Source organism: Ptiloglossa arizonensis, chromosome 2, assembly GCF_051014685.1.
Source record: "Ptiloglossa arizonensis isolate GNS036 chromosome 2, iyPtiAriz1_principal, whole genome shotgun sequence".
Taxonomy (NCBI): Eukaryota; Metazoa; Arthropoda; class Insecta; order Hymenoptera; family Colletidae; genus Ptiloglossa; species Ptiloglossa arizonensis.
The window spans coordinates 6,384,534-6,402,390 of NC_135049.1; the positions used below are offsets into that span (position 1 = coordinate 6,384,534).

Sequence of the window (17,857 nt, forward strand, 5' to 3'; positions counted from 1 at the left end):
AAGTAGATTTTCAGTATAAAAAAAGAACACCTAATTAACGAGTGACTTCAAAGAATGAATAGTTAATAGGTGACTCTGATGGTTGATTGTATTATATATAGTAATTGACTGTTTTTTTGGACTAATTATGGAGTGTTAGGCAAGATGGATCAATTAATCAATTAACTGTATATAGGCAAAGGGTTTTTAAAACGACTAGAGTCACTGGGTAGTTCAAAAGCTTCTAGAACTGACTACCTAGCTGATCGTAATCTGATTGGTTCTGGGTTCTCTGACTGACTGATGAGTAACCATTGAGACTTCTGAATACTAGCTAACTAACTAACAAGACTAAGCTGATTGGGAAGTCTAATTGCTTCTAAAACTACCGACCCGGAAACAACCAGGCTTCCGGGTTCTTTGACTAGTTGTATCAGTAAGCAAATTTAGCAACTCGTTTCTGGAGTTTTTAATGCACAGTATTGTGGTATTGGAATTTTCTGTTCCCACTTGGGCCTACTTAGAGTGCAGGCCTAGAAGATACATTGCATGCGAATGGACCTGTGTTAGGCTAAACACTTTGGCGCCGATATGCGCCACTATATCGCCAGGTTTCCCGAAGGGCACGAGTGACCCTTTACAGGGGGTCGTGCAAGACGACCGAGCGTGAAAATGCGTGAGAGCGAATGGAGATACGTATGATCTGGAGAAAATGAAGAGTGTTTGGAAAAGACGAACGATTGAGATGGGCGAACGTGACCAGATGTCTAAAGTGAGACAGATTGAGGATTAGAATGAAAGGGAATGAATGCGCGTAAGGATATAGGGTGCGAAAGAAGCGTGTTTGAGACATTAAGAGTAGAAGAAGAAACTGGTAAAGACGTAATAAGAGAGGAGAGTTGGAAAGACCCAGTAAGATGAGAGACTTGTTAAGACGCAAGCGACGAAGACGATAACGACGCGTGCCGAGGACACTAAGACGATTAACTTAGTTTTATACATAGTCGATCTATCTTTAGTGAAAAGAGAAACCTAATACTAATACCACGTCTAATCTATAATGCTACAATAATAATACTAAACTAATAATACTAAACTAATATTACTATATTTACTATATATATCCATTATCACCATCAACAACAACAGTATCTTATAATGATAATTATTATCGTGATTATGCTTACCTATCATGGTGTTCGTGAAGTCGTGAAGTCGTGATTATGTAACAAATACAATTTTTATTCGCAATCTTAACAATAAAGTAGCTGTATTACAACAGAGAGTTCAACATTTGTTTAACATTCTTTAAGAGAAATTATTTGCTCGGAAAGTACAGTACTGCGAATGTTAACGAACTATATGCGAAGATTTAGCCCGAATATATGAATATTTTGCTCCCATCGTTAATTACACGTAATTCTCATTGGTTCTAAATTGTGTTTCTGGAATTCAAATTACGTATAATTAATCTCGGCGAATTCTTCGGTTTAACACTACACTTAAAGTTTTTCAGTTAAAAATTTTGCGAGAATGCCGCGGGTCGAGAAAGACCCGAGGTAAGCACTACGATTAAAAGTAGTTCTAAAAGTACTGACGTGCTCCAATACTGTATTACTCTATACACCAAATGTCATATTTCACTAGTATTAGTATTACTCTATACTCCAAATGTCATATTTCACTGGCATTGGGTGTTTCGACTGGACGTTGACCTCACGTTTTAGCTCTAACAAAGATGCATCCTTAGATTACTTCGAATCGTGTGTAATGCCTAAAGTGCAACTTGAATACAGAATTGTGTCAAGATGATGACGTAACAAGCGAATTAATATCAAAAAATACCTATTGTGTTTAGTCTTTAGGAATTGTAGCTACTACTTATGTCGTGGTGGAGTGTACGAAAATTGAGCCTAGAAAATTGTACATCTGGTAAGACCAATGACTATGAATGCAAGTGCTGCGTCAATTGTTATTAATTACCAAGGCAGTGCGACTCTGAACATGGACATGTTGGACAGAAATATAGAAAAGTGAATCATTTTGTCACGCAAATCTGTTCGCGAGTAATATTAGGACACGAATGACATCAGAGTGAGACATGGCGAGTGAAGGATTAACTATATGAACAGACTATACCAGTCTATAACGTACACTTACACACTGACGACCACTTCTCATATCTGGACCCCCAATCTTGTTGTTGCTCTCCACTTATCATCCTCACTATGACATGACTCTCTTCGCGTGTCCGCTGGCCTGATCGCGACTACCCGCAGCAACTCCATAGAGCAAAGAGTTAACTATGATTTGATTCATAGCCTCAATCTCCAGGTAAATTAATTAAATCGAGCCTAAACGTTCTCAGTGATTGTTCCTTAGAAATAGAACCCACCGGTTATATTTTACAATTGATGGCAGTCATCGCAATTAAATGTGATAAGGAAATTTTGAAATGTGTTTTAAGATAAATATTTAGAAATATTAAATAATAATTTTTAAATTTTTTCGTCTATACGAAAAATGAATAAATTTGATGACTAACTTAAGTAAACGTGGAGATAGTATTCAGTATGGCTGAACATAGAGTAGTTTTGAACGGCTAGTCAATTCTGTCTTGATTCTTCAGTCATGGAAATATATTCCATGCTATTTATTTATTTATTCTATTTCATTTAAAGTCTCTACTGTACAAAATTTCCAGTATTATACATACGAAATAAAAATGAATTTACTCCGAAAATTTGTGAAATGGACGTAACTGATGCCTGTTTTTAAACCTAACCTCTAAGATGTCGTTAGACTCGTAACAAATGTCACTGATAAAAGAACAACCTGGTGGAAGCAGTACAAATGTTATCTAATTATTTTTCTAAAATCGCCATCGTATTGCACGAAACATATGTATACACTGGCGGAAAAACGATATTCTAAGGGAAAAATCGACCACGTTTATCCGTTTTATCTCGAAACGCGAAAGCACCGGAAGTCGAGGTAATACACGTAACAATGTCGAAAGCGAGCTCACCGAGAAAATAGATTCGCCAGACCGTTTCGAGTCTGCGATCGCGTTGAATCGAACGAAAGTTTTATGCGATACACTATGGTATTCAGCACGATATATACTCGCGATAAGAACATTTCTCCCCGATAAGAACGCGTTTCTCTCCTGTTGCACCAATGAGGGGGAACCGTCACGTTTCCGATCGAACGAACTATATCGATATTTCGACGCGGGAATAATTATATGAGCTCTTTTCTAATTCAATAAGTTCGAATCGACATCCAGAAGTTTCTCAATTCTTAATGATTCTCGATGGAGTTGCAAAAATATTCTTTCCATTCGCCACTTAATTTCGGTACTTCCGGCCCCGTTTTAAACGGGAATTTATGATTTGTTTTGAACTATGAAACTTGAAGCGTTTCTAAGAAAAAGAAACGATGAATAATGCGGAAGAAAATATCTGGGAATCGTTTAAATTTCAAACTACTTTCGATGAAGTAGCGAAAATTGTGAAAACTTATTGCAATTTCTACAAGCTTTATATTCTCCAGTAAATAATGAACTTTCTCCCATTTGTACGTAACATATTAATTACAATGTGACTCGGATCTTATAATTTCTCCTTACACATAGGAGAAGTATTTGTGTACAGCTCCACAGAATAAATTGAAAAGTTTCTGTTGGTCAGCCATTAAAGAAATTACACGTGTCCAGAGAAATATAAATTAGAGTAATTTTAGTAAACGTAAATAGAAAATATAAATACTTGTTTCTTTTCCAATGTTTCATATTTACGGTTATCAAAATTACTTTTCTTCGCGTATTTTTTGACACGTGTAATTTCTTCTATGGCTGTAACATGCACGTACCCCTACTATTAAATACAACTTATTTAGTCTGTAATTGTAAAATCCTTCACTTAATACGGAATGAAATTCATTTCTTCGTAATAAAAAACAATACTAGTTAACAATAAACACGACGACAATCGGTCTTTTTATTTATGAATTTTAAAATTGACACTTTTCTTTTAAAGATTTCACTTTAATATTTTTAAAATTTTCTAAACTTTGTACAATACGTCTGCGTACTGCGCTCGTTATAAAAGCGAACAAGTGTATAAAAATGCGGGTAAATTAAAATCATTACGGTTTGCTCGTTATAATTGTGATCTTGCTACATCCATGGACGTTACAACCAAGGTCGCCTGTGTATTTTTTAACAGTTCACGATATCAGTCGGCAGTCCCTGACAGCGTTCATATTATTACCCAAAAATGTACCAGAATTGTTGAAATAACAATATGGCGCTATTGCACCTCTAACAAGACTTTTCTTTCCACGAAATCAATTTTGAAAAAATACTAAAACTGTTTCGCCGAAGTAACTAACGCAGTAATTTTTTCCCACAAATACTTCAATAAAATACCGATCAGTGTAAGAATTTCTGTTGCTGTACAAACGAAACTTATTTGACACAACGGAATTCTGCTCAATTAGGGACCGAATAACAATCATAAATATCGCAGAGGAAGGAGCACACGGTCGAATATCGATCGCGGGTTGCACAATGGCTACCCGAATATTTATCAATGTACAGTAGCCGCGCTTCATTATGTTGTATCAGCCATAGAACGGGTACAGGAAAACCGGTTCTGTTCGGTAACACCCGCGATTGTGCCGCTAATAACAATTACACGTGGACGTCCGACGAAAGGTTAATCGTTTACATCGTGGCGCGTGTTTACGGGACGCCTGTTACAAGTTTCCGGTTTCTGAAACGGCCGTTACGAGGGCGGAACACGTGCAAAAATTCTCCTCGTCATGTATCGAATCGAGGTTACGGTTTATTTTTTGTTTCCTGATAAACCGGTGAACCGCGTAAACTGTTAATTTTTTGAACGACATTCTTCGAAAGTTTTGTCGAACGAATCAGGCCAGGGAATTATTCTCCCAAGTACGTCATTGTACAAGAGTTCGTTATACGTATGTAAGGACGTTCGATAAAATCGTGATTATTATTTCTAGCGAATTGATAATATATGTAATTTTATTTCTTTCAGGAAAGCAAAATCTGGTGAGAAAAATATATTTAAGTTTAGAAACGCGGATACATTCTTTTGGGCAATAAAAATAAACAAAGGTGTACACGTATGTAGATAATATATACTATTTAGTGTATACTCATAGCACTATTTAACCAAGAATGTAACACCCGAGAAGATTATTGGTTCTCAATTAATAACAAAATTAAGATACCATTAAGGACGTGGCGAAGCATAGTTATTGGAAAATATGAACGCGTAACCACATTTCTAATACATTAATTTATTTGTGTCAGTGAAGAATAAAACGGAAGTCCAAGTACGATTAATGACGACGATAATGATTCACTTGAAATTGGTTCTTGGCACACGATTCGCTAGAATATTGCTAGAATATTGTTAAAACGATAAATATTCAGTAAATAAAGTTTCGGCTTCAATTTCTTGATTAAATCTAACATCAAAATAAAAATAATGAACTAATAATTACATAATTTACGAAGAAAGAGACTGCTTGAAATGTATCGCTGTCCAAGTTATAACACAACTAGAATTTATTAACTAAGAAACATTCCTCATATGTGTACAAAGGTTAAACTTCTCATACACAGTTAGCTTCTGACGAAAATATACAAATGTTGGCGCATTAAAGTGCTTCTTAACATATGACTGAAATCAACCACATTCTTCCAAAGATTTCCGTCATTCGAATTTTAACGTGTTTCGAATAACTTCGTTGTGCAATCGAACCACCTGAATCTCCTGTGTGCATCAACGGTGTCACGAAAATTAGAAAGGATTAAAAGCCGACAAGCCACGTCCAAGTTGTCAAAGGAACGTCGACTAAGTACATCGAAGCACCATGAACGATGAAGCAGGATGCGCTCCATTATCGTTGAGCATTTTGCATAAATTATCTCGAAGCCTGTAGAAGAGATCGATCGGGGGAGTTCGATTGACCAACCAGAAGGGACTGATCGTGCGATAAATCTTGGACGTTCCGTTTCGACGACCTAGCAAGATGAGGATGGTAGAGGGACAACTATAAGGGAGAGAAAAATGAATATACAATGATTTACCGCGGGGATATCGTCCCTACTACTAGTTATTATATACATGCGGCAGCTTCCGTGACGGAAACCCATTTTTCACGTCGACCACGAAGAATACTTACGGTTGACGTTTTAATCGATCTGTAAAAAGCCGACAGAATGGCAGGCCAAACGCAGAGCCCTGCTTCAATCGCGAACATTGTAATAATTACACGCCAAAGTTAACGACTATGACATTTGTGACGACTATGAGCAATGATGGCCTCAATACCTATTCGAATCACTTTCGAATCTCTGATGTTACTCCGTGGACAATTCTGAGAGACGAGGCGGACGGGATTATGAAAAGATTTTCAATGTGAGAAGATTAATGAACTATGTGTGGATGTGTGCGCGTTTGAATTATTCTAGAAGATGAAGAATCAGGTGTACAGTGAAGTGCACACGTTTATTTCTAAGGAATGGATGCAACCATTTTATCAAAGTATAATGAGAATGTAGAGGCGGTATCTAGAGAAGTGTCTACTCTAGATGCGGTATAGTAGATTGCCTTTTCAAAGTACCTCGAGAAGTTTCGTCTACTCGGGATACGTCGTTATTGTTTGTTATATCTCGTGTGACAGTTGAATTAATATTTCTGCTACTCCTCACTTTAAAAGAAATTCTACAGTATATTCATGATCATTTACCAACTATGTCTCGGCGTATAAGGTAGTTCTTCCTAAGATGCCTCATTGATGAATCCACTACCAAGCCCTATCTCGCTCGCTCTTTTTCCTTTATTATCACATTCTAGAGAAGCCCGTTACACCCAAAAAGTAATCGTAATCACGATCAGAAGAATTATATCAATCGACTTCAAAAATATTTTAATTTTGACACTCATTAAATAGACATTTAGAAGTATTTTTGATCGTACCTGTTGTATTGTAGAAAAACTTTAGATGTACATCTTGAACAAAAACTTCGATTAGTTATGTAGCTAAATCAGGACTGTCTTAGATGTCTTTTCATATGTCTTTTTGTTATCACAAGACATCCCCGTTTTCACTAAGAACTTTTACAGCATATCACTTATTCATTCTCAAAGAACATATTATAAACTTAAAATTTTTCCTTTCTTTCGCATATCGTACGCACAGGTCGTTGTGATAAACTTGGAAAAGTTCACAATGCAAGAAACTGTCCAACTGTTTGCTTTTTTAAGTCTTGGGCAATATAATGTTCAAGTTTCTTAAAGCTATTACGAAAGAACTTCGCATAGTTTCTCCTCGACCAAAAACATCTTCTCGTTAAAGTTTCAATCGAATGAAATTAAATTTACTCACGTCATTGTTGCCATTGACTCAACTCCATTCAAAGCAATATGATACCTCGTCCAATTCAATTTTATCTCACTTGCAGCAATATAATGCTGTATTCATTCCAGTCACCAATTCCCCCGATCGCTCTGTTCGTCAATTTCGATGATACTGTTATTTTACTTACGCGTCCTTTCTGTCATTTAATAAGATCGAAACAAAAGAAGGTTGACGTTCGGTCCTCTTGTCTCTATGCGTTTACCACTCCTCGCACTGTCTATCGTTCTTTCGTAACTAAGAGAAGATTTTCTCTCCTTATTTCGCAAAAATCTTCCAGCCTGATCTCCTCGCGTTTTAATATACCCACGATTACGCACCAGCTCGCGACTTTATGAGAACCACCATGCAAGAGTTTTCCTCTGCTTCTACCCTCCTATCCCTCGTGCAAGGAATTACCCATAGAAGGGGGGGGGCGGTATTCTTTTATATCTACTGCAGCAGGTTTCACGAATTCATATTTTCATGACAGATAGAGAGAGAAAGAGAAAGAGAAAGAGAAAAAGAGAAAGAGAAAGAGAAAAAGAGAAAGAGAAAGAAAGAGAAAGAAAGAGAGCTAGCAAGAAGGTAGCATGAAAGAATTGAAGAAGTTTGCGCGGTCGTCGTATGCATCTAGCCGCAAACGTTAGTATTTTTCGTTTAAGTGAGACATTGGTGACGGTTGAATCTCCATTGAATGAATTTTGATATTGTAAATTGCAACAATGACATAGTTTTCGAATGATGATGCAAATCGTTAACTGCCGCGTCATTGTTGCAAGTTAATATTATCATTTAACAAGTAACATACTCCAGAGTAGGGCCGGCAGGCAGGTCAAAGCTAGACTAAAGTTACGTGAACTAACACTACACTACAGGTAGACCGGTTAAGATTAGATTAAAGACAAGCAGGCTAATGATGAACAGTTTAAAGATGGATAGTCTAGAGACTAAGGATAGGGTAATGTTATTCTAAGTATAGACAAGCTAAAATTAGGCAGACTATAGTTAACCCTTTGTTTTACAATATCGAGTTATATTCGTGGACCATGTTATGAGCAAAAATGTACAGAATCGCATTGGTGATAGAGATTATGGTCCAAACAAGATAAAAATTCGTCGTACTCGTGGTAAAAATAATCGTATTCTGTATTATTACTTAATATCCGATGCATTTTTAAAGAATTCATGTTTGAAACTTTCTTGCCTTTGTGTCGTTCGTTGTAATTGATCAACAAAGGTAGATTGAACGTTTGTATCGGGGTGTGAGAATTTCTGTACGTGACTATAGCATACACGGTCACGAATTCAGTATTAAGGTAAGGAGCTCGGTAGGGTACTATTCAACAGATAACAATTAAGCAGGTTAGGTAGGCAAGCTGAAGTTAGGTAAGAGGAAATTCGACAAATTGTAGTTAGAGACACCAGACTGAAGATAAACAGGTTAAAGATAGTCAAAGTTATGCAAACTACAAGAAGTCTTCTTTAATAATATAATAGATATATATATAATATTAATTAAAACTATGATAAACTGTGACCTAAATGCATCCAATCATCAGAGCTTATTCACACTGGCCTAAACAATTGTTAGCAGTAGCTAACTTCGATACCAGATACCATTGTACTTTCGTTTAAAATATTTTATCGATAAGCTAATAGAACCAGCTCTATCATCGTGACGACCAATTCATGACTCATCTTTATACAAGTATATCGAATATATCAGGTTGTTTAATAAGTTTTGACGAACAACAAATCTTATTGAACAACCTGTTACTCATATCATATCATTATTAATTCCACATTTTTAAAAATATGTTAAATATTTTTCTCAACTTGAACTTATTTAAGAGTAATATTGTAGCACACAATTAGCACGATGTGCTTTGATTTCAGGCTAAATTTATCTTGGTTTATTTGTCTGACCAAGTATATTCTTTTCTACTGGGTCGAAAGTAGACGCAACCTCCAATTGCTTAAAATCTTCACGAGCCACTCACTCTAACATTTTATTACTCTCCCCCTGTTTCGAGTTGATTGTCCCTCTTAATTTTAAACTTCGGAATACATTCAACCTCGAAAATTAGGTTTAGTGCAGGAGTGCTTAGTAGCGGGGTAAAAAATGAAACGCTTCCAGATGTGCGAATATATTTCTGGCTCGAAAACTGACCCAGTTGCAAGTGGAAAGTCGAAATTACGTTTCGCTTGAACTATAATTGACGATTCGTGAGTTAAGTTTTTACAAAACGTTCGCAATAAATTTGATCGAAGTTTACGAAGATTTCTGAAAGCTATTATCTCACTATTACCTATTGAATTTGATTCGTGTTAATTAAGAAATTACTTATAATTAAACCGCATGAAAATAAAAAAAAATGATTATTCTAATCATTGACTTATCGGTTACATAGGACTTGCATAGTCTGTATGCTTCTCTGACGTCATGTTCTTCAATTAGGAATATTTGAAATAGACATAATTCAATTAGGAATAATAAAAATAGTCAGTTCCTAATTAGACACCGGATTATTAAACATGTTCAAGAAGTAACATGACAAACTCTTCCCCTTACTTCAAGAAAACATCCATTTTGAACACTTCCCTTGTGTACAATTTTAAACTATCATAAATTGGGAGAATAACTTGCGAACACATTGTTTCAACAATACGATTAGCGTTGAGCTCGGTCGACACATTTCAGAAACACTCCGTGTATTGAAATTCCGACCTTCGTCCCTGCGTGAGATGGTTAGAGGAATTGGATGATCTCCATGTTTAATCTTGAGCGCGCTGTTTATTTATGCGTGTATGAATGTCTTCGGTACGCAATGAAAGGATTATCGCAGCATACCGTCATGATTACACACAGTATATCTCACTTGCAAGTGAGTATGCAGTTGTGTTGTTTTCTGCACTTCAGAGACAGTGCTGATAGGACATTCACATAATTGAATGTTTACCAAAGATGGCGTTGAAACATTTTACGACTATCTTTCGATATATAGAGAATGTATTCAGGTAAGTGCGTCAAATTGCCTTTTCCTAAGTTGTCAGGTAGTTAAGAGGACACATAATGGGAATATATTTTTAAAATTTAAAAATCATAACTATTGAACTTGACAAAGTTAACATACTTAGAAGTAATGAAACATTCGAAATTGTCGAAAATTTTAAACGTAGTATTGGCACGACATATGAACTCGATCGGTCTTTTAAATTTAGAGTTAGTGAAATATTTGCGTTGGTAAAAGTAGCGAAACATGTGTATCTATTAGATCTAATCTAGATTTAGAGCAGACGAAAAGTTTGAACCCATTGGAACTGGACTAAGATTAATAAATGACTGGGTTTACTTGGAACTATTTCAAACTTAGAACAGAAGAAAAATTTTATTTATTAAAATGAACTTTGCTTTAGAAATGATGGAGGGTTTAAATCCATTGGAAGTGATCCCAGATACTCGAACAGGTTTAAACTTAAAGCTAAGAAAAGAACTAAATTTGAATTCTTTAATTCAATTAAATTAATTCAAATTTGAAAATCATAAAACTGTTAAATATAAAGTAGATGAAACATTTAAACCTGCCACAAATATTAAACTTAGACTACTCATGAGAAGCATTAATCTTTAGAAAATTGTCAGTTTACAGAACGTACAAAAATTGAAATGTATTTTAGAATCTACGATATTAAGTGTCTACAGAGAATTCAATGAATTTATCAACTCTAGCACCTAATAATATTCCTCTATCAGACTCAGAAACTGTGCTACTTTGCAAGATTGTCAATCACTCCTCTTAGAATTAAATATACACATATTTTTCTAGAATTTACAAAAAATGTAATTTTTTCTACTACATTACAATATCAATATTGATACATAATTCTGTGGGTTTAAATTCTGACTGCAATATGTGGGCCATAAACTGTTGATCTAATAAGAATAAATTTTACATCGTTCCAGCTTTCAGTTTACAATGGAAAAATTTTCCAAACAAATAATAAGTATTACCTGAAAACAATGAATTGTCAAAATTGAATGACTTACCAGTTGACAGTATGCTGCGCGATGTACATCACCTGGTTCTCCCTATCAGGATTCAAGGGTCGGTGATTATGACGATCATTGATAGAAACAATGGAGTGACAAACAAGGCGAGTCTCCTTTCGATCCAGTATCGTCAAATTGTACGGCGATGTCAGGAGTCGTGATCCTATTCGATCCAGGGCTAGCCATAGTTTATTGTCTACTACCCAAGATGGATATGCGCAATGTTCTGGACGATTTTCTGCAAAAAAAATCATAAACAATCATCAGAAATGGTATAGTAATGTTAAGCTTAAACGTAGCAAAATATAGTTGTACCAATTTCGTAGTGTTGAATGTTATCCCTCACCTCCGAAAGAGAGTAATACAACTAAAAAAATATTAACTTCACAATAGATAGAAAAGAAAATACAGTAACTCCCTCGTAAAGCGCAGCGTTTATCCCTCTATAAAACGTACCGAATCATCTTCAACACTCTTTACGTTCTTTGGCTCGATTGTCCGTCAACTCGAGCTTTTATAAGTATTATCAATGATTGACGAGATTCTATTGATGAAAACCAGATATGGAAACATTTGGAACATTTTTAATTATATGCAATTTAAAGTTTACATCAATGATTCGTACAATATGTACGAAAACGTATTCCAAGTTTGGTCGAGTTTGATCCGATTTTCACTGGGAGCATCTCATAAATTTATTACTTATACTTTCATAATGATACAACAAGACTAAAAATTGTTGATTTGCATTAGTATTGTCATATCAATACACGTGTGGCATAGCTTTGAAGTTTGTCGAGTCACGATATCGACAGAGCTTCTGTGTAACTCTGGGTGTATTTTGTTCATTCTTTTCGGAAGATGGTTTGCACATAATTGAGTCTTAATTCAAGATATGAAAAGTCGATTCTAGGAACAAATATACCACCGTTTTATATAGTAATTTTAACGATCTAACTATCCGAGACTACTCCGTTTGACTCTTCTACAAGTTAAATTACTCAATGTGATCGATTACTCGTGATAACAGATATCGCAAAATAAAGTTAGTTCTACGATTTATTAATTTCTTATCTACTAGATAATTCTTTAATAATACTTCAACGTTAATCTAAATATTTCGTATAATGTCTACAGTTGTGTGACTTTCTTTATGAAAATTTTTCTATCAAAAAATCCTTCAACTTTGGCCATGATTGTGCTTGAATTAATAATTGAATAGTTAAAGACAGCATAGGAACAGTAATTACGTTACTAAAATATTGGCATTTGAAATTTACCATTAAATTGAAGTTATTATGTACCAGAGAAAAATTTTCAATTGATTTGATCGTTCGTGGAAATTAAATACAATTAAACGTTGAAGTACTGAGAGCGCCAGGATGAACACAGGCTTTATTCTGTTCTCGAAATAATATAACTCCGTTGCTAACATAGTTATTCCAACCTCAAAATGTATAATACAACTAGGAACTCATTCCCGACTCTTCAAGTTTGCCAAGTCCTCGCGTTGATAACTCAACTAGGCGTAAATTTTGTCCTTTTTCTTTCCTCGTCGTTATACATTTAATTATGCGACTGTCGAAGATAATTTTCTATGAGGGACAACAAATCGAAATCCTTCGAAAGCTACATCGATTTAATGAAATTTTAATTTCAAATTTGAATCGAGACGTTGCGACTGGAATTATAAACACAATGTAATGAAAACATAATACAACTATCCTCACATTCAAATGCGTTTCCATCGACAAAATTGTTCCACGAGTGTTACTCAAATTTTTGTAGAAGAATTAATTATAATCTTTCGAAATTAAATTTGTGCATGTGTTTATTGTGAGAATTATTCGCGGGTAAATTTATCAATGAAAGTGTTGTGGCTAAATTCTATTTAAAATGTCCTGAAACAAACTTCAAATTCATTAAAATTTGCCTCTTCTAAAAATATTATTATTATAAAACTTAGTTTGTGTATTATTCAATCGAGGTTTTCATTAATTGTTACAGGAAGAAGGTATATTCGAGAATAGTATAAAAATTAAATTATTCACCTTCAGTAAAATTAACTTGTAAACAATTAACCGGAATCAAATAAATCCTGTCATGATGTGCCATATTTGTCATGACTCTTTAACGTGTCACGATGTCAATTAATATTGTTTTTACACACCAGTATCGCGAATGTAAATTTTAGTGCTATTCGTTTACAATCTGAAGTAAGAAAGATAATAATAATCATTGCAAACATCTTTACCAGAATTTTGCTCAAAGATGCATGTTTTATTTACCGATATCTGTATGAATTACAGATACCTTAGAAAATACAAGAACGAAGACTTCTAAGAGACGAAGGGAAACTAGTATTCCATCACTGTCTTTTTTTCAGAGATACAATAATTCATGCAGACATTTGCAGAACGACGATATTGTGTTCGATCGATACACCGATCACCTTTTAGTACACTGTATACTTCAGCGCCTGTGCATTTTTAACGGACCATTAATTCGTGCACATTGATTGATAGCTGCGAGCAGTCGACCATCGACACGATAACTGTTTGCAAACGACAAAGCTGACGCACGTTTATGGACGAGCATTGCATTCCTCGCATGTCGTTGCGAAGTCTACGCTATTTATTGCAACAGACTTTTCTATCCTTCGAATTCAATTTTCATATAATATTTCATCAAATAAATTGTAATTTGTACTTTACATAACAGTTGGAACTAAACATTTAACGCAACAAGCGACTAATTTTATTTCATCGATTTTTGTGTACGGATTATTCATCAAAATTGTAATAAGAGTGTTTGCAGTGAATTTTATAAATAATTCTTCTCACTTTACGATGCTATTCTGGTGTACAGAATTCGAAAAATTAATTTTTGAATTATTCTATTTTCTAAGAATTCGGGACCTTCGAAATATCTCACTATATTATTAATACTCTATATAAGAGATATAGAAGTTGGTGATTTTAGATAATTTTTGGATTATTATACATTCTTAAAGTCAAGGGTTTTTAAAATGTCTCCTCAAAGTATTAAAGTGAAACTGATACAATTATCGAGATATAGAGGTTTGGTGAATTTAGTAGCTATAAAGTTTATAGGGAAGTAGTTATTACTTTTCCTGTTTCTTTAACCAAAGTATCTAGGTGCAATTGTTACATGCAAAAACTGTGAAAAAAGTAAAACATGTAGTATTGTAACTCCAGGAAAAACATCAAATATTATTTTCTTAAAACAATATTTTTCAAACTCACGCGTCTCTGTGCTTTTTCTGAATTTTTTCTAAAAATTCGGGACCTTCGAAATATCTCACTATATTATTAATACTCTATATAAGAGATATAGAAGTTGGTGATTTTAGATAATTTTTGGATTATTATACATTCTTAAAGTCAAGGGTTTTTAAAATGTCTCCTCAAAGTATTAAAGTGAAACTGATACAATTGTCGAGATATAGAGGTTTGGTGAATATAGTAGCTATAAAGTTTATAGGGAAGTAGTTATTACTTTTCCTGTTTCTTTAACCAAAGTATCTAGGTGCAATTATTACATGCAAAAACTGTGAAAAAGGTAAAACATGTAGTATTGTAACTCCAGGAAAAACATCAAATATTATTTTCTTAAAACAATATTTTTCAAACTCACGCGTCTCTGTTATTTCCAATAACTACTGGACGGATTGATTTTCAGTTTTATTGGTACACAAAGTGTCTCGGTAATTTCTGAACTAAAATTATATCGATATGTAGCACATATTTTTGTTACGTTTTAGGAAAGTTAGAAAATTAACTCTGAAAATCGAACTTTACATTTTCAAAGGTCATCGTCTTTTTAAAGGTTCTATCATTATGTTCGCTCTAGTTGAAACGATAGCCTCGCTTACATAAATTAACATAAAATTTTGAATACTTGATTAGGATAATTACGAATGGCCCAATCAATGTTACTAATTGGAGTAAAATTTCGAAATACAATTTACATGGTGATTTATTCTATTTCGTAGAATATTATATAAATTAAGTAGATAATTAGGTAAATTAACTGAAATTTTGTTTACAATCAACTGAATCATCAATAAATATCTATACAACGGTTTGGTAAATGTATTTTATATTTTTATTGTTTTTATTTAATTCCTCAAAATAACGTCTACTTCAAAATACACTCTTAAGATTTCAAATTAAATTTATCTGTAAAAAATGGCGATAAATAAATTGTTACTAAAAACATTGGTCGAAGGACTATTTCATTCGAAAACTAAAAATGAATAAAAAATCCAAATATTCGAGGCACTTTATTTACTTACGTTAGAAGTTCAAAAATAATATTCTGTGCGAAAATGACACTAATATTATATTAATATCAAGTGATGTATCGTACGCAAGTGTCTGACCACAAATCGTGTTGTACTACTGAATATCTGTTTACGTATACATACAATATTTCATCATGCAGTACAAAGCTTTTTCATATTTTTATATTGTTCTTTCGTATTTACATTTTCGCGTATTTCTTTATTTCGTTTCAAATTTATGTCATCTCTGTTCTGTCGTATTTTACTCCAAAAGAAATTGCACTCGCAGTTCGATGCAAATCAGGATCGTGCGCCGACGTTTCGTGCTAAACGATGCTGGGAACCGAAGTATAAAAAGCCGCCGCCGTAAAGTTCTGAACTCGAAGGCGGAGAGCGATATATTTACAATATGATGCCCGCAAGTAGTATCCTATAAAAAAAATCCCTTCCATTTTATGAGAAATAAGAAGCGGCCCACCTAAATTCACTTTGTTGTCGGGTTTACGCGGTGTGTCGAAGTTAGGGCGCCTCGAACCGCCATATTGATGCGATAAAAATGTTAAATTCACGCCAGGCATGATAATTCGATAGTAACTCCTTACTTTTCTCATCTGTGCTTCAATCTTTCCTATTATGAAATTTATAAATAATACGTTAAACTGTTAAACTGTTAATGCATCTTTTAATCCAGTCTTTTAATGCATTCTGTAAAATATTAGTTTTTTTTTCAACGTTTTGACGTTCGTTCATTTTACACACAACAAAATATTTACTTCTCTACTAATAAGGAGCGTCAGGATTATTGTAATCGCAAAACATTTCGAAAAAATTTATTTGATAAAATATGACGTTTTAAACCCTCATGACCACGTTTTGACGTTATAACGTATTAGTGTTACAGTTAGTTTTACGTTGAAAATGACTTTCCTCGAAAACGTCAGAACCGATAAAAAAAATTTGTGCTGTATTGTCGAATAGTGTTTTATAAGTAACTATTTCCTCGTCGAATGTGTCATACTTTATATATAATGGACACTGTATATATAAAGCATGAATTAATTTTTGATTAAACTGACATGGTGATTAAATTGACAGCGTACATTACACTAGATGGATTATGGTTGAGTAAACTGATTAACAAGGAAAAATACACAATCCGGAAATTCAGAAAATTTTGTAACAGTGGTATAATACAGTTGGAGGAAGAAGGGGAGGGGATCTCTTCTCGAAAAAAATGTTAATTTTTCGAGATATCAAAACAACATTCAAGTTGAGCAACAAAAGAGAACATGAATTAATTACATGTATGAGAAAATATTATGAAGAAATATTTTTACATAAATATGCAACGAGGGTAACTTGAGAAGCATGGATGTATTGGTAATTATTTATACAGTTCTCAGATATCGAAGTAAGATACAACTTTTTCATAAACTTTTATTCCATGTCCCACAAATTATTTCTGAATTTGTGAGTTCCTCAACTTTCGTAAGTTTGGTCACGTTGACAGCCTAGCTGATGCCAAGCTACGCTAGACTGTTCCCAAAGTAACTATACTTAATACAAGGGGAGGGTTGTATCTAGACTATCTATAGACTAGATTCACTAAGCTTAATTGGACTAGCAGATCGAGTTAGGTTAGACCAGTGTTAGACGTACCTTTGAAGATGAACGTTACTTAATATAAAAAGTATCTAACTATTATTATAATTTTCTCGATAACCTACATAAACAGAGTTTATGGAAGCTTCAATGTGCAAGATCATGCCAAGTCTCCGTTAAAATCGGTCATCGTACGTATACGTTTTCACATTCAGTATATCTCCGCGAGTGTGTTCCCCTAAACGGAATTGTGGCGAAAGAGCATTAGTATGAGTAATGTGATCTTCCAACCTAGCCAGAGAGAGAGGTAAAGAGAGGTTTGAGATTCTGGAGCTAATCTGCCTTCTGAAAAGTTTAAATGAAAACGCAGACCAACGTCGAGAAGTAGGATCAACGAAACATCCGGTCCAATGTTGAACAATTTTTGAGCAGCTTGACCTAGGATCGAACATTATTTGGAAATTTTATTAATGTTGCTT

At 34.2% G+C, this 17,857-nt stretch overlaps 1 protein-coding gene across 5 annotated transcripts in view; it reads right to left on the bottom strand.

Annotated features, from left to right (window-relative positions):
* The window catches only part of LOC143154849 (uncharacterized), a 575,162-nt gene that overhangs the window by 29,975 nt on the left and 527,330 nt on the right, over nucleotides 1-17,857 (bottom strand). For all 5 annotated transcript variants that reach the window (XM_076326866.1, XM_076326865.1, XM_076326868.1 and 2 more), the window contains one exon: nucleotides 11,468-11,708. In XM_076326866.1, the coding sequence (XP_076182981.1) occupies nucleotides 11,468-11,708 (241 nt within the window). The remainder of the gene's footprint in view (nucleotides 1-11,467; nucleotides 11,709-17,857) is intronic.